This window comes from Dendropsophus ebraccatus, chromosome 8 (assembly GCF_027789765.1).
Source record: "Dendropsophus ebraccatus isolate aDenEbr1 chromosome 8, aDenEbr1.pat, whole genome shotgun sequence".
Taxonomy (NCBI): domain Eukaryota; kingdom Metazoa; phylum Chordata; class Amphibia; order Anura; family Hylidae; genus Dendropsophus; species Dendropsophus ebraccatus.
In genome coordinates, this window is record NC_091461.1 from 51954 (window position 1) to 79021 (window position 27068).

At 48.4% G+C, this 27068-nt stretch overlaps 1 protein-coding gene across 1 annotated transcript in view; it reads left to right on the forward strand.

Annotated features, from left to right (window-relative positions):
- The first annotated feature begins 1927 nt into the window (after positions 1–1927).
- LOC138798926 (oocyte zinc finger protein XlCOF7.1-like) overlaps positions 1928–27068 on the forward strand; it is a 33537-nt gene continuing 8396 nt past the window's right edge. Inside the window, exons 1-6 of the mRNA XM_069979549.1 lie at positions 1928–2040; positions 2160–2333; positions 4762–4885; positions 5001–5098; positions 7446–7551; positions 7656–7750. Of these exons, the coding sequence (XP_069835650.1) occupies positions 1963–2040; positions 2160–2333; positions 4762–4885; positions 5001–5098; positions 7446–7551; positions 7656–7750 (675 nt within the window). The 5' untranslated portion in view covers positions 1928–1962. The remainder of the gene's footprint in view (positions 2041–2159; positions 2334–4761; positions 4886–5000; positions 5099–7445; positions 7552–7655; positions 7751–27068) is intronic.

The following is a 27068-nucleotide window of genomic DNA, read 5'->3' on the forward strand; positions in this document are numbered from 1 at the left end:
GGAGAGGACTGCTGTGTATATAATACAGGAGGAGAGGAGAGGACTGCTGTGTATATAATACAGGAGGAGAGGACTGCTGTGTATATAATACAGGAAGAGAGGAGAGGACTGCTGTGTATATAATACAGGAGGAGAGGAGAGGACTGCTGTGTATATAATACAGGAGGAGAGGAGAGGACTGCTGTGTATATAATACAGGAGGAGAGGAGAGGACTGCTGTGTATATAATACAGGAGGAGAGGACTGCTGTGTATATAATACAGGAGGAGAGGAGAGGACTGCTGTGTATATAATACAGGAGGAGAGGAGAGGACTGCTGTGTATATAATACAGGAAGAGAGGAGAGGGCTGCTGTGTATATAATACGAGAGGAGGGGAGAGGACTGTTGTGTATATAATACAGGAAGAGAGGAGAGGACTGCTGTGTATATAATACAGGAAGAGAGGAGAGGACTGCTGTGTATATAATACAGGAAGAGAGGAGAGGACTGCTGTGTATATAATACAGGAGGAGAGGACTGCTGTGTATATAATACAGGAGGAGAGGAGAGGACTGCTGTGTATATAATACAGGAGGAGAGGAGGGGAGAGGACTGCTGTGTATATAATACAGGAAGAGAGGAGAGGACTGCTGTGTATATAATACAGGAGGAGAGGAGAGGACTGCTGTGTATATAATACAGGAGGAGAGGAGAGGACTGCTGTGTATATAATACAGGAGGAGAGGAGAGGACTGCTGTGTATATAATACAGGAGGAGAGGAGAGGACTGCTGTGTATATAATACAGGAGGAGGAGAGGACTGCTGTGTATATAATACAGGAGGAGAGGAGAGGACTGCTGTGTATATAATACAGGAGGAGAGGAGAGGACTGCTGTGTATATAATACAGGAGGAGGAGAGGACTGCTGTGTATATAATACAGGAGGAGGAGAGGACTGCTGTGTATATAATACAGGAGGAGGAGAGGACTGCTGTGTATATAATACAGGAGGAGGAGAGGACTGCTGTGTATATAATACAGGAGGAGGAGAGGACTGCTGTGTATATAATACAGGAGGAGAGGAGGGGAGAGGACTGCTGTGTATATAATACAGGAGGAGAGGAGAGGACTGCTGTGTATATAATACAGGAGGAGAGGAGAGGACTGCTGTGTATATAATACAGGAGGAGAGGAGAGGGCTGCTGTGTATATAATACAGGAGGAGAGGAGGGGAGAGGACTGCTGTGTATATAATACAGGAGGAGAGGAGAGGACTGCTGTGTATATAATACAGGAGGAGAGGAGAGGACTGCTGTGTATATAATACAGGAAGAGAGGAGACGACTGCTGTGTATATAATACAGGAGAAGGAGAGGACTGCTGTGTATATAATACAGGAGGGGGAGAGGACTGCTGTGTATATAATACAGGAGGAGAGGAGAGGACTGCGGTGTATATAATGCAGGAGAGGGAGAGGACTGCTGTGTATATAATACAGGAGAAGGAGAGGACTGCTGTGTATATAATACAGGAGGGGGAGAGGAGATGACTGCTGTGTATATAATACAGGAGGGGGAGAGGACTGCGGTGTATATAATGCAGGAGGGGGAGAGGACTGCTGTGTATATAATACAGGAGGAGAGGACTGCTGTGTATATAATACAGGAGGAGAGGACTGCTGTGTATATAATACAGGAGAGGACTGCTGTGTATATAATACAGGAGGAGAGGACTGCTGTGTATATAATACAGGAGGAGAGGACTGCTGTGTATATAATACAGGAGGAGAGGACTGCTGTGTATATAATACAGGAGAGGACTGCTGTGTATATAATACAGGAGAGGACTGCTGTGTATATAATACAGGAGGAGAGGACTGCTTTGCTCTTTCTACAGGAAATAATAATTTTTTTATTGTTTATTATAAATTCTTTTATGTTAATTTTAGATTTCAATTAGAATTTGACATGGAAACTCGATATGGACGCTGTAAAAAGACACAGTACAGATGAGATATTAACTCTCACCCTTGAGATCCTCTACCTGCTGACCGGAGAGGTGAGGGATTCTGGGTAATGTGTGACATGATCTCCCTCTTATATCTATTACTGATACAGGAGGGGTGGTGTGAGGGATTCTGTATATAGTGATATTTATCAGAGTCTCTCCATACTCAGGATTACATAGTGGTAAGGAAGACATCTGAAGAGTGTGTGGCCCCCAGCAGGCTAGGAGGATGGAGCAGGGCCCGGTGCCCCAAAATGGAGCCTCCATTACTGATGCCTGAGAGGAACAATGAAAAGAAAGTCCTGGATCTCACCTATAAGATGGTGAAGCTGTTGACTGGAGAGGTGACACTGCTGTTAATGCTGGGACATTATACAGTAATACAGGAGGGGGGTGATGACTGGAGAGGTGACCCTGCTGGGACATTATACAGTAATACAGGAGGGGGGTGATGACTGGAGAGGTGACACTGCTGAGACATTATACAGTAATACAAGAGGGGTGGGGGAGACTGGAGAGGTGACACTGCTGGGAATGCTGGGACATTATACAGTAATACAGGAGGGGTGGGGGGGGACTGGAGAGGTGACCCTGCTGGGAATTGCTGGGACATTATACAGTAATACAGGAGGGCTGGGGGGGGGGGTGACTGGAGAGGTGACACTGCTGGGAATACTGGGAGATTATACAGTAATACAGGAGGGAGGATGACTGGAGAGGTGACCCTGCTGGGAATGCTGGGACATTATACAGTAATACAGGAGGGGTGGGGGGGATGACTGGAGAGGTGACACTGCTGGGAATACTGGGAGATTATACAGTAATACAGGAGGGGTGGGGGGGATGACTGGAGAGGTGACACTGCTGGGAATGCTGGGACATTATACAGGAATACAGGAGGGGGGTGACTGGAGAGGGGACACTGCTGGGAATGCTGGGACATTATACAGTAATACAGGAGGGGGGGATGACTGGAGAGGTGACACTGCTGGGAATGCTGGGACATTATACAGGAATACAGGAGGGGGGTGACTGGAGAGGGGACACTGCTGGGAATGCTGGGACATTATATAGTAATACAGGAGGGGTGGGGGGATGACTGGAGAGGTGACACTGCTGGGACATTATACAGTAATACAGGAGAGGGGGGGTGACTGGAGAGGTGACACTGCTGGGACATTATACAGTAATACAGGGGGGGGGGATGACTGGAGAGGTGACACTGCTGGGAATGCTGGGACATTATACCGTAATACAGGAGGGGTGGGGGGGGGGGGTGACTGGAGAGGTGACACTGCTGGGACATTATACAGTAATACAGGAGGGGGGGGGTGACTGGAGGGGTGACACTGCTGGGACATTATACAGTAATACAGGATGGGGGGATGACTGGAGAAGTGACACTGCTGGGAATGCTGGGACATTATACAGTAATACAGGAGGGGGGGATGACTGGAGAGGTGACACTGCTGGGAATGCTGGGACATTATACAGTAATACAGGAGGGGGGGGGATGACTGGAGAGGTGACACTGCTGGGAATGCTGGGACATTATACAGTAATACAGGAGGGGGGATGACTGGAGAGGTGACCCTGCTGGGAATGCTGGGACATTATACAGTAATACAGGAGGCAGCAGGCTGGGGGGGGATGACTGGAGAGGTGACACTGTTGGGAATGCTGGGACATTATACAGTAATACAGGAGGGGTGGGGGGATAACTGGAGAGGTGACCCTGCTGGGAATGCTGGGACATTATACAGTAATACAGAAGGGGGGTGATGACTGGAGAGGTGACCCTGCTGGGAATGCTGGGACATTATACAGTAATACAGGAGGGGGTGATGACTGGAGAGGTGACACTGCTGGGAATGCTGGGACATCATACATTAATACAGGAGGGGTGGAGGGATGACTGGAGAGGTGACCCTGCTGGGACATTATACAGTAATACAGGAGGGCTGGGGGGGGGGGGTGACTGGAGAGGTGACACTGCTGGGAATGCTGGGAGATTATACAGTAATACAGGAGGTGGGGGATGACTGGAGAGGTGACACTGCTGGGAATGCGGGGAGATGATACAGGAGGGGTGGGGGATGACTGGAGAGGTGACACTGCTGGGAATGCTGGGACATTATACAGTAATACAGGAGGGGTGGGGGATGACTGGAGAGGTGACACTGCTGGGAATGCGGGGAGATGATACAGGAGGGGTGGGGGATGACTGGAGAGGTGACACTGCTGGGAATGCTGGGACATTATACAGTAATACAGGGGGGGTGGGGGGGATGACTGGAGAGGTGACCCTGCTGGGACATTATACAGTAATACAGGAGGGGGAGAGGAATGACTGGAGAGGTGACACTGCTGGGACATTATACAGTAATACAAGAGGGATGGGTGGATGACTGGAGAGGTGACACTGCTGGGACATTATACAGTAATACAGGAGGGGTGGGGGGTGACTGGAGAGGTGACACTGCTGGGAATGCTGGGACATTATACAGTAATACAGGAGGGGTGGGGGGAGACTGGAGAGGTGACCCTGCTGGGAATGCTGGGACATTATACAGTAATACAGGAGGGGGGGATGACTGGAGAGGTGACCCTGCTGGGAATGCTGGGACATTATACAGTAATACAGGAGGGGGGGGGATGACTGGAGAGGTGACCCTGCTGGGAATGCTGCTGCTGGGAATGCTGGGAGATGATAGAGTAATCCAGGAGGCAGCAGGCTGGGGGGGATGACTGTGTGACCATTGTGTGTGTCAGGTTCCTATAAGGTGTCAGGATGTGGCCGTCTATTTCTCCATGGAGGAGTGGGAGTATGTAGAAGGACACAAGGATCTGTACCAGGACTCCACAATGGAGGATCACCGGCCTCTGGAATCACCAGGTAAGAGGAGACTTCTATTGATGTTAAGGGAGAGATCATTGTTGGAGTCCTCTAGACCCCCCATAATCTAATCATCTCATACACAATACATTCAGTCAGTGTGTGTCTCCTACAGATGGGTCCAGTAAGATTAAGTCACCAAAAAGATGTCGGGCTCCTCTGGATTCAAAGGATTGTCCAGGGGAAGAGCTGTCTGAGCTGCAGGATGATCAGGTAAATTGAGCTGATGTGTCATAAAAATTCTACAGGGCATACATGTAGTGTAGATCCCACAGGCATTAGATAGGTTGGAGAGCATAGATAGAGGGCTGCTGAAACAGGCATTAGCTAGGGAGAAGCATATAGAAATGGCAGGGCAGATCACACAGGCTGTAGATTGGGAGGAAAGCATACATGGATGACGGATCACACAGGCTGTAGAAGGGGGGGCATACATGGATGACGGATCACACAGGCTGTAGAAGGGGGGGCATACATGGATGACGGATCACACAGGCTGTAGATGGGGGGGCATACATGGATCACACAGGCTGTAGATGGGGGGGGCATACATGGATGACGGATCACACACGCTGTAGATGCAGGGGCGGTCTTGGCATTTCTGGGGCCCCAAGCGAAGTTATGTCTGGGGCCCCCCCCTCGACACGCGTTCCAAAACAATAGACCGCTGTGTGTTGCCCCCAGTAGTATATACCCCTTGTGCGCTACTGCCAGTAATATATACTCCTTGTGTCCTGCCCCCAGTAGTATATACCCCTTGTTTGCTTCCCCCAGAAGTATATAGACCTCCTGTGTGCTGCCCCAGTTGTATATAGACCCCCTGTGTGCTGCCCCCAGTTGTATATACCCCCTGTGTGCTCCCCCACTAGTATATAGGCCCCCTGTGTGCTCCCTCAGGGGTATGTAGCCCCCCCTGTGTGCTCCCCCACTTGGATATAGACCTTCTGTGTGCTCCCCCACTTGGATATAGACCCCTGTGTGCTCCTCCAGTAGTATATAAACCCCCTGTGTGGTTCCCCCAGTAGTATATAGACCCCCTGTGTGCCCCACCAGTTTTATATAGACCCCTTGTGTGCTGCCCCAGTAGTATGCAGACCCCTGTGTGCTCCCCCAGTTATATAGACCACCTGTGTGCCTCACAAGTAGTATATAGACCCCCTGTATGTTCCCCCAGTAGTATATAGACTCCCTGTGTGCCCCACCAGTAGTATATAGACCCCTGTGTGCTCCCCCAGTAGTATATAGCCCCCCTGTGTGCTCCCCCACTTGGATATAGACCTCCTGTGTGCTCTCCAAGTTGTATATAGACCCCATTCTGCTGCCCCAAGTATATAGACCCCCTGTGTGCTGCCCCCAGTAGTATATAGACTCCTCTATGAAGCCCCAGTAGTCTATAGCCCCCCTGTGTGCTCCCCCTGTTATATAGCCCAACTGTGTTCTCCCCCCATTTATATGGACCCCCGATGTGAGTTCCCCTAGTTAAACAGACCCCTGTGTGCTCCCCCTCCCATATAGTATATAACACAATAAAACAAACACTTATACTCACCTGGGTCCGGGCGTCTCCTCTTCTCTTCACTCTTGTGGCCGCAGGAAGGGTTTTCCCTGCGATCACAAGAGGCTGCACTCCCCTTGTCCTGGCGCCGATGCTCCAGTGATGTCACCAGAGCGCCGGCACCACAAGGACAAAGCTGCCACTTGTGACCGCAGGGAAAACCCTTCCTGCGGCCACAAGAGTGACTGACAGGAAGGGGGCCAATGTCTCCCGCCCTGTCAGTGCTGCTGCATGTAACTATGAGCGCTCATTAAGAGTGCTCATAGTTACAGTTTAGATGGCAGCAGCGAGCGGGGCAGCGGCCCTGTCCAGCAGTCTTGAGCACAAGAGCGGAGCGTGGGGGCCCCCCTGGATGTTGGGGGCCCCAAGCGATCGCTTGGGGTGCTTGGTGCCAAAGACCGCCACTGTGTAGATGGGGGGGTATACATGGATGACGGATCACACAGGCTGTAGATGGGGGGGGGGCATACATGGGTGACGGATCACACAGGCTGTAGATGGGGGGGCATACATGGATGACTGATCACACAGTCTGTAGATGGGGGGGCATACATGGATGACGGATCACACAGGCTGTAGATGGGGGGGCATACATGGATGACTGATCACACAGGCTGTAGATGGGGGGGGCATACATGGATGACTGATCACACAGGCTGTAGATGGGGGGGGCATACATGGATGACGGATCACACAGGCTGTAGATGGGGGGGGCATACATGGATGACGGATCACACAGACTGTAGATGGGGGGGGCATACATGGATGACGGATCACACAGGCTGTAGATGGGGGGGGGCATACATGGATGACGGATCACACAGGCTGTAGATGAGGGGGCATACATGGATGACGGATCACACAGGCTGTAGATGGGGAGGAATGCAGATACAAGCCGTTGTATTATAATAATAAGTGCAAAGCATGATAATTCTGTGCAAGAGAAATGCTTTTCAAATGTGTATGTAGCCTTTAACCAATTTTTATATGGTTTTATGTGTTCAGGATGAAGATCTAATTCATGTTAAAGTAGAATTTACAGAGGAAGATGAGGCTGACTTAATGAGTGATGATTTAAAGGAGGAAGAATTCAATGTATATATTGGCCCAGGTGTGTGAAGAGCATTTTATGTGGAGAAATGCATCATCTTCTCCTCCAGCAATGATGTCATTATGTTTTTTTTATTAGCATTAGCTTCCATATGTCTCCTACAGATGGATCTACTAGAAGTCCATCAGAGAGATGTTCCATGCCTCTGTATGCCCAGGATTGCCCAGAGAGAGATCACAATGTTCATGAGGATCTTCAGGTACACGGAGCTTATGTGGTATTAAGTATTAGAAACAGATAACCTGTGGGAAGCTAAGTGGATCTCGTACAACAAATAGGTATTAAAGGGGTTAGCCGGTTGGGTAAAATGCATGCTGAATTATACCCCCTTCTGAGACTAACAGTTCATTTCCCCCAGTTCTGAATCTGCTGCTTTCTAATGAAGACCTAGAAATCTGTGTGTGAGCAGTCTCCCCTTCCTCTCCCTTCTGAGATGGCTCATATAAAGACTGTCCCTGGCCGGCTTTATCAACAGTGTTGGTGCTCTCTGGAATACCGGGATGGTTCATCACTGTGAGGTCACAAGTAACTTGACCTCAGATTACCCTCCCGGCTTCACCGACAGCAGACACAGACAGCCAGGGACACTTTACACAAGCCATCTTGGAAGGGAGGGGGGAAGAGGGGGATACAGAGAGAGCAGCTCACACACAATTTTCTGTGTCTTCACCACAAAGCAGCAGGCTTAGGACTGGGGAAAGGAGACTGAAAAGGTAATGACATGTATGGAATGAATTGTTAGTCTGCAGTAGGGGGGATGATTTAGCATGTATTTTAACCCCTTAAAGGGAATGTGTCACAAAGTTAAAAAAAAAATTTGAAAATCATAAAATTGAATTTATTTTTTGTTAATTTATAAGTGTGTTTTTATTTTTTTTACATGTAAGGAAATATGAAAAATTCATTATCTAATTTTTCATATTTCCCAGTGATGGCCCCTAGGGGGAGCTCCAGCAGAAAAACTGCTGGTAAAAGTAACCTGAAATACGGCTGTGCTGAAAAAAGAGGCAGTCTCTGCTCAACTCCTGTGACATCATCGCCTCCCTCCTCTTTTCACAAGGGAACAAAGAAGGGAAAGGTGATATGTGTACTGCTGGGCAGCGTCGTTTTGTTGTTGTCTGCATAGAAGTACACATACAACAAGTGTCCCTAGCTCTTCATACTACACCTCAGTGTCACACATTACACGGGTAGAGGAGGTGTGTGTATATATATATATATATATATATATATATATATATATATATATATATAATTATACACGCGCACATATATATACAGGAGAGTACAGTCTTGGGAGCTGATAGTTTGGTGTATTCCTCTATAGTTATATAATCACTGTGGAGGACAATGCATGTATGTACTGGTACCTTATCTGTCTGGGACCCGACAATAACTCTCAGCATACACATGCAATATACTTCACAGTGATTATATAACTATAGGGGAATACACCAAACAAACTATCAGCAGTTGCTTTACCATGGATATTGGGGATCTGTATTATTACCTGAGCTCCTCCTGCAGCTGTAAATGGTCGGATCCCCAGTGCAGCCACTGCCCGATCAGAGCACTCACAGTCTGGCTCCGTTCCCGGCCCAGTACTCGGCTCATGTGACTGTGACCCGACAAAAAACTGAGTACAGGGCAGGGAACTAGGGCCAAACTGAGTGATCTGATCCGGCAGCTGCTGCACTGGTATCTGATGATTTACAGCTGCAGGAGGAGCTCAGGTGATAGCACAGATCGCCTGGTGTACTGTACTGTATAAGACTCCCACTGAGGGAGCAGCGGCACATAGACCGGGGAGAGCAGGGGCACATAGGTGGGGGACAGCAGCAGTATACAGGAGGGAGGGAGAAGCGGCATACAGGAGGGAGGGAGAAGCGGCATACAGGAGGGAGGGAGAAGCGGCATAAAGGAGGGAGGGAGAAGCGGCATACAGGAGGGAGGGAGAAGCGGCATACAGGAGGGAGGGAGCAGCGGCACATAGACCGGGGAGAGCAGGGGCACATAGGTGGGGGACAGCAGCAGTATACAGGAGGGAGGGAGAAGCGGCATAAAGGAGGGAGGGAGAAGCGGCATAAAGGAGGGAGGGAGAAGCGGCATACAGGAGGGAGGGAGAAGCGGCATACAGGAGGGAGGGAGAAGCGGCATACAGGAGGGAGGGAGAAGCGGCATACAGACAGGAGGGAGAAGCGGCATACAGACAGGAGGGAGAAGCGGCATACAGACAGGAGGGAGAAGCGGCATACAGACAGGAGGGAGAAGCGGCATACAGACAGGAGGGAGAAGCGGCATACAGACAGGAGGGAGAAGCGGCATACAGACAGGAGGGAGAAGCGGCATACAGACAGGAGGGAGAAGCGGCATACAGGAGGCAGGGAGAAGCGGCATACATACAGGAGGCAGAAGCGGCATACAGGAGGCAGGGAGAAGCGGCATACAGATGGGGACAGCAGCAGTATACAGGCGGGAGGGAGCAGCGGTATACAGATCGGGGAGAGCAGGGGGAATACAAACTGAGCCAGCAGCGGTACACAGACGGCCAACAAGTATTACCAGGAGCAGGCTCCTCTAAAATGGCGCCACCACCCTCCCCCAGCTGTGTACTACGCATGCCTTTGAATATGCCTAGCACACAGCTAATGAAACACATTGTAAGTAAACGGGACGGACTCCGTCCCGTTCACTTCAATGCTTTGTGTGTGCCGTACAGCATCTGTGTCGTGCAAAGACACCATACACAGATGCTATTCAACATGGCAGCCCCCTGTGGCCAGCATTACAGTGTTTTAAAACATTGATAGTACAGGAAAAATAAAAAATACCAAACCACTTATTTTTTATAATTACATTTAAAGGAAAAAAAAAAAAAAAAAAAGTGACACTATCCCTTTAAGGACGGGGCCCATTTTCGTTTTTGCGTTTTCGGTTGTTCCTCCTTGTGTTTAAAAGGCCATAGCACTTGCATTTTTCCACCTAGAAACCCACATGAGCCCTTATTTTTTGCGTCACTAATTGTACTTTGCAATGACAGGCTGAATTTTTGCATATGTAACATGTATAACTTATATTGTATCTGATGGCCTATAAAAAATTCAAACCATTGTTAACAAATATACATTCCTTAAAATCGCTCCATTCCCAGGCTTATAGCGCTTTTATCCTTTGGTCTATGGGGCTGTGTCAGGTGTCATTTTTTGCGCCATGATGTGTTCTTTGTATCGGTACCTTGATTGCGCATATACGACTTTTTGATCACTTTTTATTAAATTTTTTCTGGATTTGATGCAACCAAAAATGCGCAATTTTGCACTTTGGGATTTTTTGGCGCTGACGCAGTTTACCGTACGAGATCAGGAATGTGATTAATTAATAGTTTGGGCAATTACGCACGCGGCGATACCAAACATGTTTATTTATTTATTTATTTGCTTTTATTTAAAACCTGGGAAAAGGGGGGTGATTCAGACTTTTATTAGGGGAGGGGGCTTTTTACTATAAACACTTTTTTTTTTTTTTTTTTTTTTACACACATACTAGAAGCCCCCTAGGGGTTAGGGTTATTCCCCCCTGGGGTTAGGGTTATTCTCCCCCCTGGGGTTAGGGTTATTCCCCCCCCTGGGGTTAGGGTTATTCCACCCCCCTGGGGTTAGGGTTATTCCACCCCCCTGGGGTTAAGGTTATTCCACCCCCCTGGGGTTAGGGTTATTCCACCCCCCTGGGGTTAGGGTTATTCCATCCCCCTGGGGTTAGGGTTATTCCATCCCCCTGGGGTTAGGGTTATTCTCCCCCCTGGGGTTAGGGTTATTCCCCCCCCTGGGGTTAGGGTTATTCCACCCCCCTGGGGTTAGGGTTATTCCACCCCCCTGGGGTTAAGGTTATTCCACCCCCCTGGGGTTAGGGTTATTCCACCCACCTGGGGTTAGGGTTATTCCATCCCCCTGGGGTTAGGGTTATTCCATCCCCCTGGGGTTAGGGTTATTCCATCCCCCTGGGGTTAGGGTTATTCCACCCCCCTGGGGTTAGGGTTATTCCACCCCCCTGGGGTTAGGGTTATTCCACCCCCCTGGGGTTAGGGTTATTCCACCCCCCTGGGGTTAGGGTTATTCCACCCCCCTGGGGTTTGGGTTATTCCACCCCCCTGGGGTTTGGGTTATTCCACCCCCCTGGGGTTAGGGTTATTCCCCCTGGGGGACTTCTAGTATATACACTTTGATCTCTCATTGAGATCTTTGCTGTATAGATATACAGCAAAGATCAATGAGATCTGCACTCGTTTGCTTTCGGCTGCTGCAGCCGGAAACAAGCGAGTGCCGAACCGGGGACGGCGCCATCTTCAACGAGTCCCCGGTCAGCATCAGACAGGGAGATCGCTCCTCCAGGACAACGTCCCGGAGGAGCGATCTCCCCCACTTAGGGCTGGGCGATATGGGCAAAAAATAAAATCTCGATTTTTTTTTAAAATTTTTTGACGATTCTCGATTTAAATCTCGATTTTTTTTTTTCCTTTTTTGCTAAATAAACAGAACATTTTCTCCCTGCAGCATCAGATACTATTTTAATATTTTAGACAACAACTGTATTGATTTCCAGTGTAACAGAGGCCCCATATAGTATAGGAAATCATGTTTGTGCCTCCATCTACGTAGGGTGTAGTAGTGGAGGTATAGTGGATAGGGGGTGTAGGAGTGGAGGTATAGTGGATAAGGGGTGTAGTAGTACAGGTATAGATGAGGGGTGACTGGGGTGACACTAAAGGGGACTGGGGGACACTAAAGGGGACTGGGGTGACCCTAAAGGGGACTGGGGTGACCCTAAAGGGGACTGGGGTGACCCTAAAGGGGACTGGGGTGACCCTAAAGGGGACTGGGGTGACCCTAAAGGGGACTGGGGTGACCCTAAAGGGGACTGGAGGGACACTAACGGGGACTGGAGGACACTAAAGGGGACTGGGGGACACTAAAGGGGACTGGGGTGACACTAAAGGGGACTGGGGTGACACTAAAGGGGACTGGGGTGACACTAAAGGGGACTGGGGTGACACTAAAGGGGACTGGGGTGACACTAAAGGGGACTGGGGTGACACTAAAGGGGACTGGGGAGACACTAAAGGGGACTGGAGGGACAATGGGGGACACTAAAGGGGACTGGGGGGACACTGAGGGGACTGGGGGGACACTGAGGGGACTGGGGGGACACTGAGGGGACACTGAGGGGACTGGGGGGACACTGAGGGGACTGGGGGGGACACTGAGGGGACTGGGGGGACACTGAGGGGACTGGGGGGGACACTGAGGGGACTGGGGGGGACACTGAGGGGACTGGGGGGGGACACTGAGGGGACTGGGGGGGACACTGAGGGGACTGGGGGGGACACTGAGGGGACTGGGGGGGACACTGAGGGGACTGGGGGGGACACTGAGGGGACTGGGGGGGGACACTGAGGGAACACTGAGGGGATTGGGGGGGGGACACTGAGGGAACAATGAGGGGACGGGGGGGACGACACTGAGGAAACAATGAGGGGACGGGGGGGACACTGAAGGGGACTGGGGGGGGGGGACACTGAGGGAACAATGAGGGGATTGGGGGGACACTGAGGGGACTGGGGGGTGACTGGTGCAGCTGGAGGTGATTGGAGCAGGAGGGCACATACATCTCCTCCTCCTCTCACCTCCACACACATGCTCCCCTCCCGGCCAGATATGGAGGTCCCGGGTCTGTGGAGGAGGAGGCCGCAGGGACTACAGTAGGTGGTGATCGCATAGCTGCGGGTCACGGAGCTATACAGCGGGAACGGGGGTCTGCAGCGAGCCCCCCGTTCCCGCTGTATAGCTCCAGGACGAGCAGCGCCGCGATCACCACCTACTGTAGTCCCTGCGGCCTCCTCCTCCACAGACCCGGGACCTCCATATCTGGCCGGGAGGGGAGTGGGACGCTCAGTGGAAGGGGCGGGGGCAGGTCAGCGGCGGCGCTGTCAGTGGCTGGAGGCCGCCGGCACTGCACCGCCCCTCTCCAGCCTGGCCACCCAGCATCTTCTCCCCGCTCACCCACACCGCCCCTCTACGGCTCTCCCGCCGGCCTGCACCGCAACCCCCCTTCTCTCAGCTCCTCCCCAGCACCGCAGCCCGAAATGATTTTTTGTGAAAATCGAATTTACGATTTTCACAAAAAATCAAATCGATTTCAACGTTCTGGACGATTAATCGAATTAATTCGATTAATCGCCCAGCCCTACCCCCACTAGACACCAGGGAACGGTTGCCTCCGGTAATCGGAGGCAGCTGTCAACTTTGACAGCTGCCTCCGATTAGCTAATTAGCGGGCACGGCGATCAGACCGTGCCCGCTAATAGCGGCGGTCTCGGGCTACACGCGGCAACCGGGACTGCGGCGCTTCAAAGTGGAGTCGCCGCGCGGCCCCGCTTTGAAGTGCTAATGAGGACATATGACGTACGGGTACGTCATATGTCCTTAAGAGGTTAAGGACAGAGCCCAAAATGGCCTTAACCCCTTAGTGACCGCCAATACATGTTTTAACAGCCATCACTAGTTGGCCTTATTCCCATACTTACGCCTTTTAACGTATGTATCAGAAAGTTCAGTGTGACAGCTGATCTCCCCCTGAAACTACCCGAAGCAGAGGATCCCATTAATCATGACAGCGGCATGTAACTGGGTCCACTGGCCGCTGCAGGTATTCTCACGTGATGGTCCCGCAGTGAGGTCCCGGGTCTTGATCGTGTCCATGGTAATCCCAGAGGTATGGTTGCTACAAACAGAATAAAAGACAGTGCTCCATAGCATAATTCTGACAGGTAACAAAGGTGAGTCAGTAATGGAGGTTCTCACCTAGTGGAGTTGTGCTAACTGCAAGGCATTCAATCAGGAGCGCTGCCGCTCCTATATGATCCTCACAGGAACAAACATACAACAATACACCTTCTCTCTAGGTATGGTCAGCTGGGCGCAGGTTCAATGGAAATGAAAAAATGTTTACCATAAGTTAAAATTAAATAACCACATTTATAAATCAGACAACTCGTTTCGAGCCCGGTCTGGTCTCTTTATCCGGTCTCTAAACGCGTTGTGTCTGATTTATAAACGTGGTTATTTATTTTCACCTTATGGTAAACATATTTTCATTGGACCTGCGCCCAGCTGACCATACCTGGAGAGGAGGTGTATTGTCGTATGTTTGTTCCTAAGAGGTATGGTTGAGCAGATTGCCTGCCCGCATGATGCTGACATAATACAATACACTGCACTATAGTAGAAGTCTAGTATATTATATCAGTGATCAAAGATCACTGTTTAGTATTACACTAGTGTACAGTAATGTACACTAGTGTAAAAGTAAAAAAAAAAAAGTATACCAGAACACAAAACTCCCACCACTAATATTAAAAATGCATTACATTCCCTATATACAATAAACCATTACATAAAACAGATCAAAAACACAAAACCTATACATGTTGAGCCCAAAACCAGCTCAGTCGCACAAAAGATAGGAACATTATGGATCTTGCAATGTGGCGATAGTTTCGATTGTGCCAAAGTGGTACTAGTTAAAAAAAACAAACAAAAAAAAACTATACATAGAAACATAGAAGATTGTCGGCAGAAAAAGACCACTGGGTCCCTCTATCGCCCTTTTAGTATTTCCATTCTTATTATCTTAGGATATGTATATGTATACACCAGGCATGTTTAAATTCTGTTATTGTAGATTTACCAACCACATCTGCTGGAAGTTTGTTCCAGGTATCTACTACTCTTTAAGTAAAGTAATATTTTCTCATGTTGCTTCTGATCTTTCCCCCAGATAACCTCTCATTGTCTCCTCTTGTTCTTGAGCTCAGTTTATTTTTACTAAAAACACTTCCCTCTTGAACCTTATTTAGTCCTTTAACATACTTAAAGGTTTCAATCATGTCCCCCCTTTCCCTTCTTTCCTCCAGACTATATAGATTCAAATCATTAAAGTGACACTGTCACCCCCTTTTTGCATTCTGGCTTCTCTATACAGGTGTAATGGGTAAATTTAGCGGATTTCATACCTTATTTTATACGTCATGCTTCTTGTTCAAGTAAAAAGTGATATTTTATCAACTGCAGATTGTGCCGGCCATTGGAACAGGCTGGCCTAAAGGTCTTGGCCCCACCCCCTCTTGGTCAGCCCACCAATGGGCGTCGAGGGGGCGAGGCCAGCGGTGATGCTGTGGGTGGGGCTAAGTGGCACTAATGCAGCGAAGCCCCGCCTACTTGGCTCAATCTGCAGTTCATAAAAGATCGTTTTTTACTTGAACAAGCAGCATGACGTATGATATAAAATAATGTATGAAAACTGCTAAATTTACCCTTTACACTTGTGTAAAGAAGTCAGAATGCAAAAAGGGGGGGACAGTGTCATTTTTTTTTTTTTTTTTTTTTTAATCAAAGTAATTTTTATAGAATTTTTCAGAAAAAATAAGTTCACAAACAGCAGGGACGGACGGAAGACAGGTGTCTCATTCCCACTAGAAACACACAACAAAAAACATGAGAACTAATTTGGCAATGTCCCATATATCTCGATCACAGTCCAGTAAATGTGCAACCTCCAATATCCATTAAAACCAGAGTTTGTATGAAAAGGGTTAGTGTGCTGCGATCATTTCAATAGTTACACAAATGTTATCAGAACCACCCGACAGAATACAACATAAACGTATAGTTCTTATCCAGAACCCGGAGGGGAATCAGCCCTGCCCCTAGTCAGAGACTGCGGTGCCAAACCCGGAGTATCTAACCAGTGGGCCCAAATTTTGTCAAACTTCTTCAATGCGTCGCGTTTTTCATAGGCACACTTATCGTTGGCTATAAGCCAGTTTACTTTAGTTATCAAAGTAGACACCCATGGGGGATCTTGGTCTAACCAGGACTGTGCGATTAAGTTTTCTGGCCATATAAAGTATTCGGGCAAGCTCTATTTTTTCGGGGGTGGTTAAGTTAAGGTCTTCTACATACCCCAAAATACACACCAAGGGGGATTGTTCCAGATGGATAGAAAAAACTCTATAAATAAGGGATGCTATCTCCCGCCAGTACCTAGTTAGTTTCGGGCAACGCCAGAACATATGTAGGATACCCCCTTCATCCCTCTGGCATCTAGGACACAGTGCATCTGACCCGATACCCACCTTAAATAGAAAAGCGGGGGTTCTGTATACTCTGTGTAGGAGGTAAAGCTGTGACAAGCGGTGCTGCTCTCCAACGGACAATTGAGGCGTCATCTCTAAGACCTCCTTCCACAAATTATCCTCAAAAGGGCCCAAATCAGCCTCCCACTTTTGTTTGTTTAATTGTCAGGGGATGTCTCTCCAGGAACTTGTCATGCAAATGCAAATATAATAGTGAGATCAAGCCAGCGGTGGACGTCGAGGCGCCTACTATATTAATAGGTGGTATTATAACCCGTTCCCGAGTCAGCACATCCCCCTCCCCGTCACAGGCATGTCGGAGCTGCAGGTAGTTATAAAAATGGGACCTCGGGATAGAGAACTCCTCCTCCAGTTGCTGAAAACTCTTAAAATGGTCTCTCTCATATAATTGTCCCACTCGTCTAAGACCCCTCGTCTGCCACTGAGTAAACCCCTCTAAAAAGAAAAGCTCCCCCAACCATGGAGTGTCCCAAATAGAAGTATATGCTGAGCACCCCGTTAACTCATACATATCCCTCACTTTCCACCATACCCTGTGATATAATTGTAGTGTAGGCCGCCCCATCGAAGCTGTATAAAGTCGTTTAGCCTCCAACACCTCAAACTATTTCTGGGAATTAAAGTGAGCTTGCAATAACTGAGCGGTAGGATCAGATATAGTATCCGTCTCCCACCCCCTAATATGCTGGAGCTGGGCAGCTAGGAAATACACCATAGCATTGGGCACTGCTGCACCCCCCCCCCCGCCCACCACCCCACCCCCCCCGCTGATTTAGCCCTCTGGAGAGTTTCCACTTTAATATGAGGGTGTTGAGAGCCCCAAATGAGGTTCCTAAAGAGTCCATGAACCTTATGAAAGAAATGTATAGGGACCCAAGTAGGAGAGTTGTGTAACCCATATAGTAATTGGGGCATCCACACCATTTTGATAAAGTTAGCGCGGCCAACTACCGACAATGGGAGCCTCACCGCCACACCGCCAGCTTGGTCTGAAATTTAGTGAGTATGGGGGTAAGATTAAGCCGTTCATATGCTCTAATATCCCTCGAGATCACTATACCAAGATATTTAAACTCAGTGACAATTTTGAGAGGAATGGAGGGGTCAGACAGCTGCACAGAGTCTGCATCAACTGGCATCAGCACCGACTTGTCCCAGCCAACAGACAGCCCTGGATAAGAGCCATACTCCTGTATGACCGCTACAGCTGTGGAAAGGGAGGTAGAAGTGTCATTCAGATATAGCAGCAAGTCATCCGCGTACAATGAAATTTTCTCCTCATGAGGACCCCTCCTAAATCCGCGGACCCCTGTGTGGTTGCGGATGAGAACCGCTAGTGGCTCGATGGCAATTGCGAACAGGAGCGGGGACAGGGGGCATCCCTGTCTCGTACCCCGCCGCAAGTCAAACCTGGAGGAAAGGCCTCCATTGATCCGCAACCGGGCACACTGTGAAGTGTATAGTAAGTGGATCCAAGAAAGAAACTGAGGCCCAAATCGCGTTTTCTCCAGGACGACCCACAAGAATGGCCACTCGACGCTGTTGAAAGCTTTGACAGGGGACACTTTAAGTCTTTCCTGATATGGTTTATGCCTCACACCCTCCACCATTTTTGTGGCCCGTCTTTGGACCCATTCTATTTTATCAATGTCCTTTTTTAGGTGAAGTCTCCAGAACTGGACACAGTATTCCAGATTTGGTTCAAGTTTGATACAAATTTGGTATCACCGTAATCAAAGTGACCCAGAGAATACATTTCTTAGTGACCACAGATACGGCTTTTTACGGCAGTCACTAATGGGCTCTATTCTGCTGCCATCAGCTTTTTACAGTGATAACTCAGAATAGTGCAGCTGCGCGGGTAAACTGAACGTTTTCATCTCTTCTGACCATGAGTCTACGGTAAGAGGGGATAAATACATGTCCCCCCCCCCCCCCCCCCCCGACTCCGTTCACAGTGATGGATTCCTAAAAATGATCAAAGCCCCATTCTCTCCACCATGGGGCAATAATCGGGGACCACCCGCTGTGGTCCTAGTACAAGCTATCAGCAGTATATACTATATAATAATATTGGACATCTTTCCCCATCAACATGGTGGCACTATGGAGAGAGGGATCGTGCCCCAGGGACAGGAAACCTGGAGGATGAAAAGATTAGGTCCTCCTCTCGTCCTTAGTGGTTTCCTGTCCCTGATGGGAGACCTGGAGTACAGGGCCTTTCAAAAAGTCTTTTTGCATCAAGTCTACAAGCCGGGGCTTCTCTCCAGCTGGTGCCGCCCTGGTTGGGGTCGGTGTGAGAGAAGCTCATACGGGAGCAGCTGCCTCCCAAGCCCGACTCTCCAGTCCCCCCATTACGCGGTGTCGCTGTATTGGGCCGGCCTGGAGATCCTGCGGTCGTGGTGGCGGCATCCAGGAAGCATACAGCAGACTGTGTGAGCGCTTTACGCTGTACTTCCAGTCCGGATGGCCGGGATCCCCTCTGTGACTTGGCGTAGTGACGTTGCGTGGGATTCCCGGCAAGGGGCCTACAGGAAGTGTTGTTAGATGCCAGTCTATTCTTCTGTGGGCTGGAGACAGCAAAAAACTGAGTGGCCGTCGGTGTATGTGCGCCGGCATTCCTGGCTATCTTGCGATCAGCAGCCATGAGTTCAAGCAGTGAGCACAGTCCTCCTGGGTATCTGCCGTTCTTCACCCCCAGTTGGGGGTGGTGAGATGATTCCATTATTTCTTTTTCTGGGCTTTCATTATCCTTTATTGTTAGGATGAAAATTCCAAGCGTTCAAGATCTTCCAGGCACAGGGAGTCCAGGCTGTGTAAAGAGAGATTTAAAATCTGATTATAACAAGCTGTAACCGGTTGCTTTTGATAATAGTCTGAGAAGGCTATAACCACACAGAATTATAGAAAAATAAGGGATTTATTACAGAAAACAATACTTAGCTGCAGTTACAGATGGTACAGATGCATAGTTGTTCCTGCCACAATGAGATGGGGAGCCCCATTGTATATTATGCACTAATATACACCCATTTCCCTCGATGACCTCCAGGGTGCTGGGCACCTTCCATCCATGGTCCCAGCTGAGGCTGACTAGAAGCTACATACCCCCGACCTTTATAGTAAGTTTGGGTGGGGGGTGATGTGCTTCCAGAAATGTCTATGTAGACCACTGATGACCATGAATGGAAGTTTCCCAGGCCTTGTACATGTTTATCAAGCAAAATGTGGTTGTACAATTACAGCTACATGCATTTGGGCAATAACAACAACTGTGTCCTCCAATGGTGACACTACTGGGGAGGCTTATGGCCGAACAGTTGACATAACAATACATCTACCTATTCCCATGCACATAGCTAAATACAAACCAATCCCACTTACACAGCCAGCTAAGATAGATAGATAGATAGATAGAAAGATGATAGATAGATACAAATAAGACATGAAAACACTACATTCCTTCCTATCACATGAATAAGACACTTTAACTATCTAAAATAAACCCATCCGGTTACACAAGCCTACCTGTGAAGACTGTTTTGCAAAAATGATTGCTGCTGAAGTACCATCTGTTGAATCTATTATATCATCTGTAAAAGATATAATTATGTCAGAGATACAAATTCTCTTAAAGACATGGTACCTCCTCCTCTTCCACCGCTATCTGCTGTTACTCCTCCTCCTCCACCAGATGAGGTCCTGGGCCCTTCTAGAGCTCCTCTGAACTCTATTTCCAGGTCTGAGGAAGAACGGGTAGTCTCATGGGGGTAATTTGGATTCGGCTTCAGATCACTCCAGTTGAGATACAGGGGGGAAACCACTGTTCACATTAGAGGATGTCAGCACCTTGGTTAAAGAAGTGAGAGCTACCATGATTGTAGAGGAGCCTAAAGAACCCAAATCAGTGCAGGATATTATGTTTGGGGTCTGGACTGTAGCTGAAATGTTCTTATGAACAGGGAAAACTCTTTTCTTTTTAAAGAGTGGAGTAAGTTGGAAAAAGGGTTTTCGTTCCCTGAGCTGTTAAGAGGAAGTATCCTTTTGACAAATCTGCTAGTAGAGTATTGTTGTACCGTGTTAGCCATAGAAATCAGTAGAATAAAGAAGAAATCAGGCGATACCTTTTGGAGGCTAACTGAGTATATTTGAGTGTAAGCTTTCGAGAGTCTAGCTCCCTACGTCAGACAAGATGTTATACAGAACTGAAAAAAATCACAGACTTATATACACACTAAACAGAGCTCATCAAAGGATTTTAGGAAACTTTGGAATTAAATAAATGTAATATATACACAGGGTCTGCTATTTACAACAGGTCCATAAACTATAGCTCATGAGGCGTGACACGAGGATGGTCGCTCTTGTTGCTATCTGATTGTTGTCAGATTAATGGCCTAATAGTAATTAATGGTCTTTATAGCCAGAGCAGGTCACACATAGGCCGACATGAAGCTGGCATGGATATTGAGACCATGTTGCAAAGTTTTAAATTTGAGCATTAGTTTATATTCCCATTCCCTTCTTTCTCTTTGTGTGTTAAAATGTCCCATTAAGACTGTAACCCGCAGGTCTTCTACTGTGTGTCCCTCTCCAGAGAAATGTGCAGCCACAGGGAGATCTGTCCGGCCGTTGTTAATAGTAAATCGGTGTGAGTTCATATGTTGACTCAGTCTCTGCCCTGTTTCCCCCACATAGAGGCCTGTAGTGGGACATCGCACACACATGATCAGATACACCACATTGGAAGATCTGAAAATTCCTCCTGGGACAGATCACCAAAGATTGATGTATCCATAGCCAAAGTGTCCAGAAAGGGTTCTCTCCACTTTGAGGATCTGGGGACCCTATGGATAAAAAGGCAGATAGCTTTCTTAAAAAATTATGGGAAGCTTCTACGGGGTCCTTCAAGCCTAACATTGCCAGCACTTGTGTAGCAAGATCCATGATGGTGTGGCTTACGCAGTTAGAGCAGGGGTTACAAGCCAGTGATCTGGGAGAAAAAAATCCTAAAAATCTGGTCAGGGGATGCAGCCTCTAAGGCTAAATTATGCGCTATACCCTGTGAAGGAAATTACCTGTTTGGTCTGGTTTTAGATGACCTTCTTGACAAGGCAGCTGACAGAAAGAAGGGTATTCCCTCTACCTTTCAAAGAAGTCAATATCAGTCCTTTCGGAGCAAAGGTAAAGGGAGATTCCAAAGAAAGGGGTCTGAAACCTCTGGTAGATGAAAAGAAAACAGAAGATTTATGTTCTCCCAAAAATCTGAATCTTCCAAAAAACCTTCCTCCCAGTGACGCCAGGCTACAAGTGGGGGGCAGATTGCGTCATTTTGGCCAGGAATGAGAAAAAATTGGCGGCAGTTCCTGGGTACTGCAGTGCATACAGGGGCCGATCTTGCATCCCAGTGTGAAGCAGCTGCACCTGATGGCCTGGCTTTTGAGCAGATGATTTTGAGGACTCGTGGCCTTTCTGACGCAGTGATATCCACTTTACAGAAAAGCATAAAGCCAGTAACATATAAGATTTATTTCAGAATATGGTGGACTTTGTTTCTCTTTTTTGGGCTTCAACTGTACAGATCTCCAAAGGCCCAATATCGCTCAAATTCTGGACTTTCTTCAGAAAGGTTTAGAAAAAGGTCTCAAGCCAGCTACCTTAAAAGTTCATGCATCAGCTTTAGGAGCTTCATACAACCAGCAAGTAGAATGTCATCCATGGGTCATGAGATTCTTCAGAGTGGCATCTTGGTTCTCCACCAGGGTTTGCAGCACTGTCCCTCCTTGGGATCTGAATCTAGTTCTTAAGGGCTTGACAGATGCTCCTTTTGAGCAAATGGCGCAGACAGGAGGCCATTAACTCACACACAAGCCGTGGGGCTACAGTAAAGAGCCATGATCTTCCCCAGCAATCCCTCTGCCAGCCCAATTTGGCGCAAGGTGGCTTGTAGGAAGGACCAGTGGACGCGGTCGAACGCCTTTTCGGCGTCAACCGAGACCGGCATGTGGGTAAGTCGATGTTTTAAGCATGGGCCATAAGAAGTAGGTTTTTTTTTCAGATTATCCCTTGCTTACCTCCTTGACACAAACACAACTTGGTCTGTATTAATAATGGCGGGTAGGTGCGGGGCCAATCTATTGGCAATAATTTTGAAGTAAAACCTTATGTCCACATTAATTAGGGAAATGGGGCGATAATTTGCACACAAAGCTGCATCTTGCCCAGGTTTAGGGATTACAACAATCGTTGCCATGAGGGACTGTGCCATGGAGAAAATAACTTATTGAATTGAGCCGCACTGGGTGTACCCTTTATGACTGCTGCCAATTCCATCGCAGAGAATGGAGTATCTAACTCAGTGTCCTTCTCTATGTCAAGTGATGGGAGTTTAGTGAAAGACACGTATGCCTCTACCCTCTCTTGAAATAAATTGGTAATAAACCTGAAAGGACTTCACAATCTCATTAGGCGAGTCACAGGTGTCCCTATTGGGTGTTGTGATTGTGGGGACATACGTGTTCATGGCCCTGGGGTGCAAGAATTTTGCCAATGCTGAGCTGCATTTATTGGAGAATTCATAGAAGAAACCTATGCATACGCATAAGAGTGCATGCCTCTTATCCATAAGGAATTGCAATTGATTCCTGTGTTTTATTAACTCCAAAAATGCCTTTGGGTCCCGTGTTTGTTTATGGGACATTTCCTCTGAGTGGATTTTGGCTAGTAGTTGCTGGATTATAAAAAGTCGTTCTCCCTCTCCAGTTGTATATGTTGTAATACGTTGTATTAAGACACCACTTATCATGCACTTAAAGCGACTCTGTACGCACAATTTGACCCCCCCCCCAAAACCAGTTGTATCTTTAGATAGCTGCTTTTAATCCAAGATCTGTCCTGCAGTCCGTTCGGCACGTGATGCAGTTATTGTCCTAAAAAAATACTTTTAAACTTGAAGCCCATGCCAAACCTGTGCCCTTACTTTGCACCACCCATCCGTCCCTCCTCCCCACCCTCTATATCATTAGGAATGCCACTGAAACATTTTCTCCATGCTGAACATTGCACAGGTCCTTAACGATCCAGCCCATGTGCTGGGTGGACACAGGTGGGGAATAGGAGGCAATCTGCCTGGAGCATTCCTAATGATGAGGAGGGTGGGGCAAAGTTAGGGCATAGATACTCCTGTTTGGCACGGGCTTCAAGTTTAAAAGTATTTTTTTAGGACAATAACTGCCGAACGGACCGCAGGACAGATCTTGGATTAAAAGCGGCTATCTGAAGGTACAAGTGGTTTTGGGGGGTTAGGTGCTTCCCATTGAAGGGGTAAGGGAGTATCATCGGATGCATGGTTAACTAAGAAGTCCCCAATAGGTCCCCAATGTCAGCTTGACAAGTTACGTTCTTTTAATAGGTTTGGGTTGAGTCTCCGTGACCACTCACATAGGACAGCATTAGGAAGCGTGATCGGAGTGTGATCTGCCCATATTATCTGTTCATTGGATGTCTAAGGGTGCCAGGAAAGGAGGTGGTGTTCAATTAAGAAAAAGTAAATTTGGCTGTAAGAATCGTGGACCGAAGAGTAAAACATACTCTCTCACTCTTGGGTGCTTGATTTCCTCTTTGAGCTGGAAATAATGGATTCTGCACACTATATCACATGGTCTGGCCAGGTCAGTGCTGGGTGGTCCCAATGTTCTGGGTGCCCAGTCAATATCCATGGGAGCTGTTGGCTATCTTCCCAATAGTAAATTGAAAAGCCCTTGCAACGTTTGAAGTATATCACGCAGCTTCACTGCCTCAGGCACTGCCTCGTGCATATATTGTTGCAGCAATTCCTATTTTCCGCATCATCTGCCATATCAAAAAAAATCTGTAATTGCTGGGCATGTAAGTCCACCTGCTGTTGCTGGGAAAGCTGGGTGGTCTGTAACTCTGCAGTGGATTGCTCCAGTGTATGCACAGTGGAAGTTAGGGTCATAAGATCATCTTTTAGAAATCTTATCTCTGCTTTACATACAGCCTCCATCCTCCCTACGTACCCCTCCATGTCTGCCTTTGTGGGGATAGCTGCCATTTGCATCAATGCAGTCCTCTGTCGGGTGGCAGAGCTCTGGAAGCCTGTTTTTGGGACCCCTGATCACGGTGCAGCGCAGGGAAGACCTGGGACAGAGTCAGAGAGGAGGATGGTGCTGCCAATGTGTCCGAGGAGCCACGCTGTGAGGGACCTGGTACAGGTCGGGTGGCCGTCTTGTCCTCATGGTGTTGGTTCAGTGAAGAACCTCTGGATGCCACTGCGGGTGCGTCCGGGAGTTGCTGCGTGGGCTGTCAGGCAGTGGGTGCAGGACTTCCCCGTTGTGTGTGTGGGTTCTGTGGCTGTAAGACACTAATGAAGCAGGGTTAGGGTCTGTGGCAGGACGGAGCTCCATGTGCATCCGCTCGGCGCCATATTCAGGCCATGCCCCGTCTGATGAAAGTTTTGAAGTTGCCTTCCACCTTATGGACCTTACTGTTTGACCTGCTGCCAGTACTAGACTCCTCTTCAGTTGACAAGATGCTTACCATGTTTCTACTTTTTCTGATACAGAAAAAGACTACCAGATAAAGACTCTTCTTTTACACATACATACATTCTTTTTCATACAATCAGGTTCCACTTTTCTTTCTTTACAGATTCTTAAAAAAATTAAAGGTGGAATCTGATTGGTTGCTAGGGGCAACTAAGACCGTTCTACTTTACACCAGTTTGATAAATCTGCCCCTTAGTGTTATTGTCCTTGGTACCAAAGCACTATACAATGTGGACTAAGGCTGGGTTCACACACAGTATATTTCAGTCAGTATTGTGGTCCTCATATTGCAACCAAAACCAGGAGTGGATTGAAAACACAGGAAGGCAATGTTCACACAATGTTGAAATTGAGTGGCTGGCCTCCATTTAATGTCAAATATGGGACTTTGGGGCATGTTATTCTGTTTAAGTGGTACTATCTCTTTAAAAAGGACTGCTACTGGCTCTCAGTGGTAGGGAAGCAATGTGCTTGTATGATGTAGCTGTGTAGCAGAAACTGTAAATTCAGATTTGTCTTGACCAGTTGGCCGTTGATGTACATTAGAGAAGTGTAAGCAGCTCTACAAACAGCTAGGTAGATAGTGAACTCACTATACTATTCCTGCCTATACATAATCTGTCAGTGATGTACATTAGAGAAGTGTAAGCAGCCGTCTCTGTATACACAGGTAGGTCGATAGTGACCTCATTATATTCCTTCCCCCAGTGACACAAGCTGCATGTGGGGATCCAGTCAGGAAGATGGAGTTTATTAACTCTACCTTTTAGGAAAATGACCTATAGAGATTAAAGGGTTTATCCAGCGCTACAAAACATGGCCCCTTTTCCCCCACTCTTGTCTCCAGTTCAGGTGTGTTTTGCTATTAAGCTCCATTTACTTCAATGGAACTAAGTTTCAAACCCCACCCAATCTGAAGACAAGAGTGGTGCAAAAGGGGCCATGTTTTTGTAGCACTGGATAACCCCTTTAAGAGAAAGTCTTCTCTCAGCTCAGAGCAACATGTCTGCTCCCAGGGAATCCTGCAGGATATGACCTCACAGGAGAGGTGGAGCTACACAGAAGCAAAGGCATATGGGAGATGACCTCATCCATAGCTAGGTACCCTAATACAGTGTTTCTCAACCTGCGGTACGCGTACCCCAGGGGGTACGCGCCGCAGGCTGAGGGGGTACGCCGGGAGGTGGGGGAAAAAAATTGTTTTGGGTGCCGGGACACTGCTATCACCCAGCAGTGTCCCGGCGCCTATCCCCGACGCTGCTCTCACATCCTTCCCCCAGCAGCAGCCTCACCAGTGTTCTGTGGGGTACGGGACTTGTTGAGGCTGCTGGGGGAAGGATGAAGTCGGAGATCACAGACCAGCAGCCTCGCAACTGACTGTCTCTCTGAGGCCCTGCTGGTCCGGCCGCCTGCGGGGGAAGAGCGTGAGGCTGCCGGATCGGGTTGCAGCGTCCAGCCAGGGGATCCAGGAGGATATGCGGCAGCCTGGGGACGAATCCCGAACAGGCTGCCTGATGTGACCCAGCGGAGAGGAGAGGAGATACGGCGGCAGGCTGATGTCCCTGCAGGCGGCCGCATCGGCAGGGCCTCAGAGTCAGTCAGTTGCGAGGGGGTAGTGGTGCGCAAGGCTACCCCGCCCGGAGCTCCTGCATTGGAATGTGGATCAGGAGATGGGGCGCCCCCCATGTCCACCCGCCGCGCTTCTCCCCGGTCAAGCAGTGGTTTGTGGACCGGGAGAT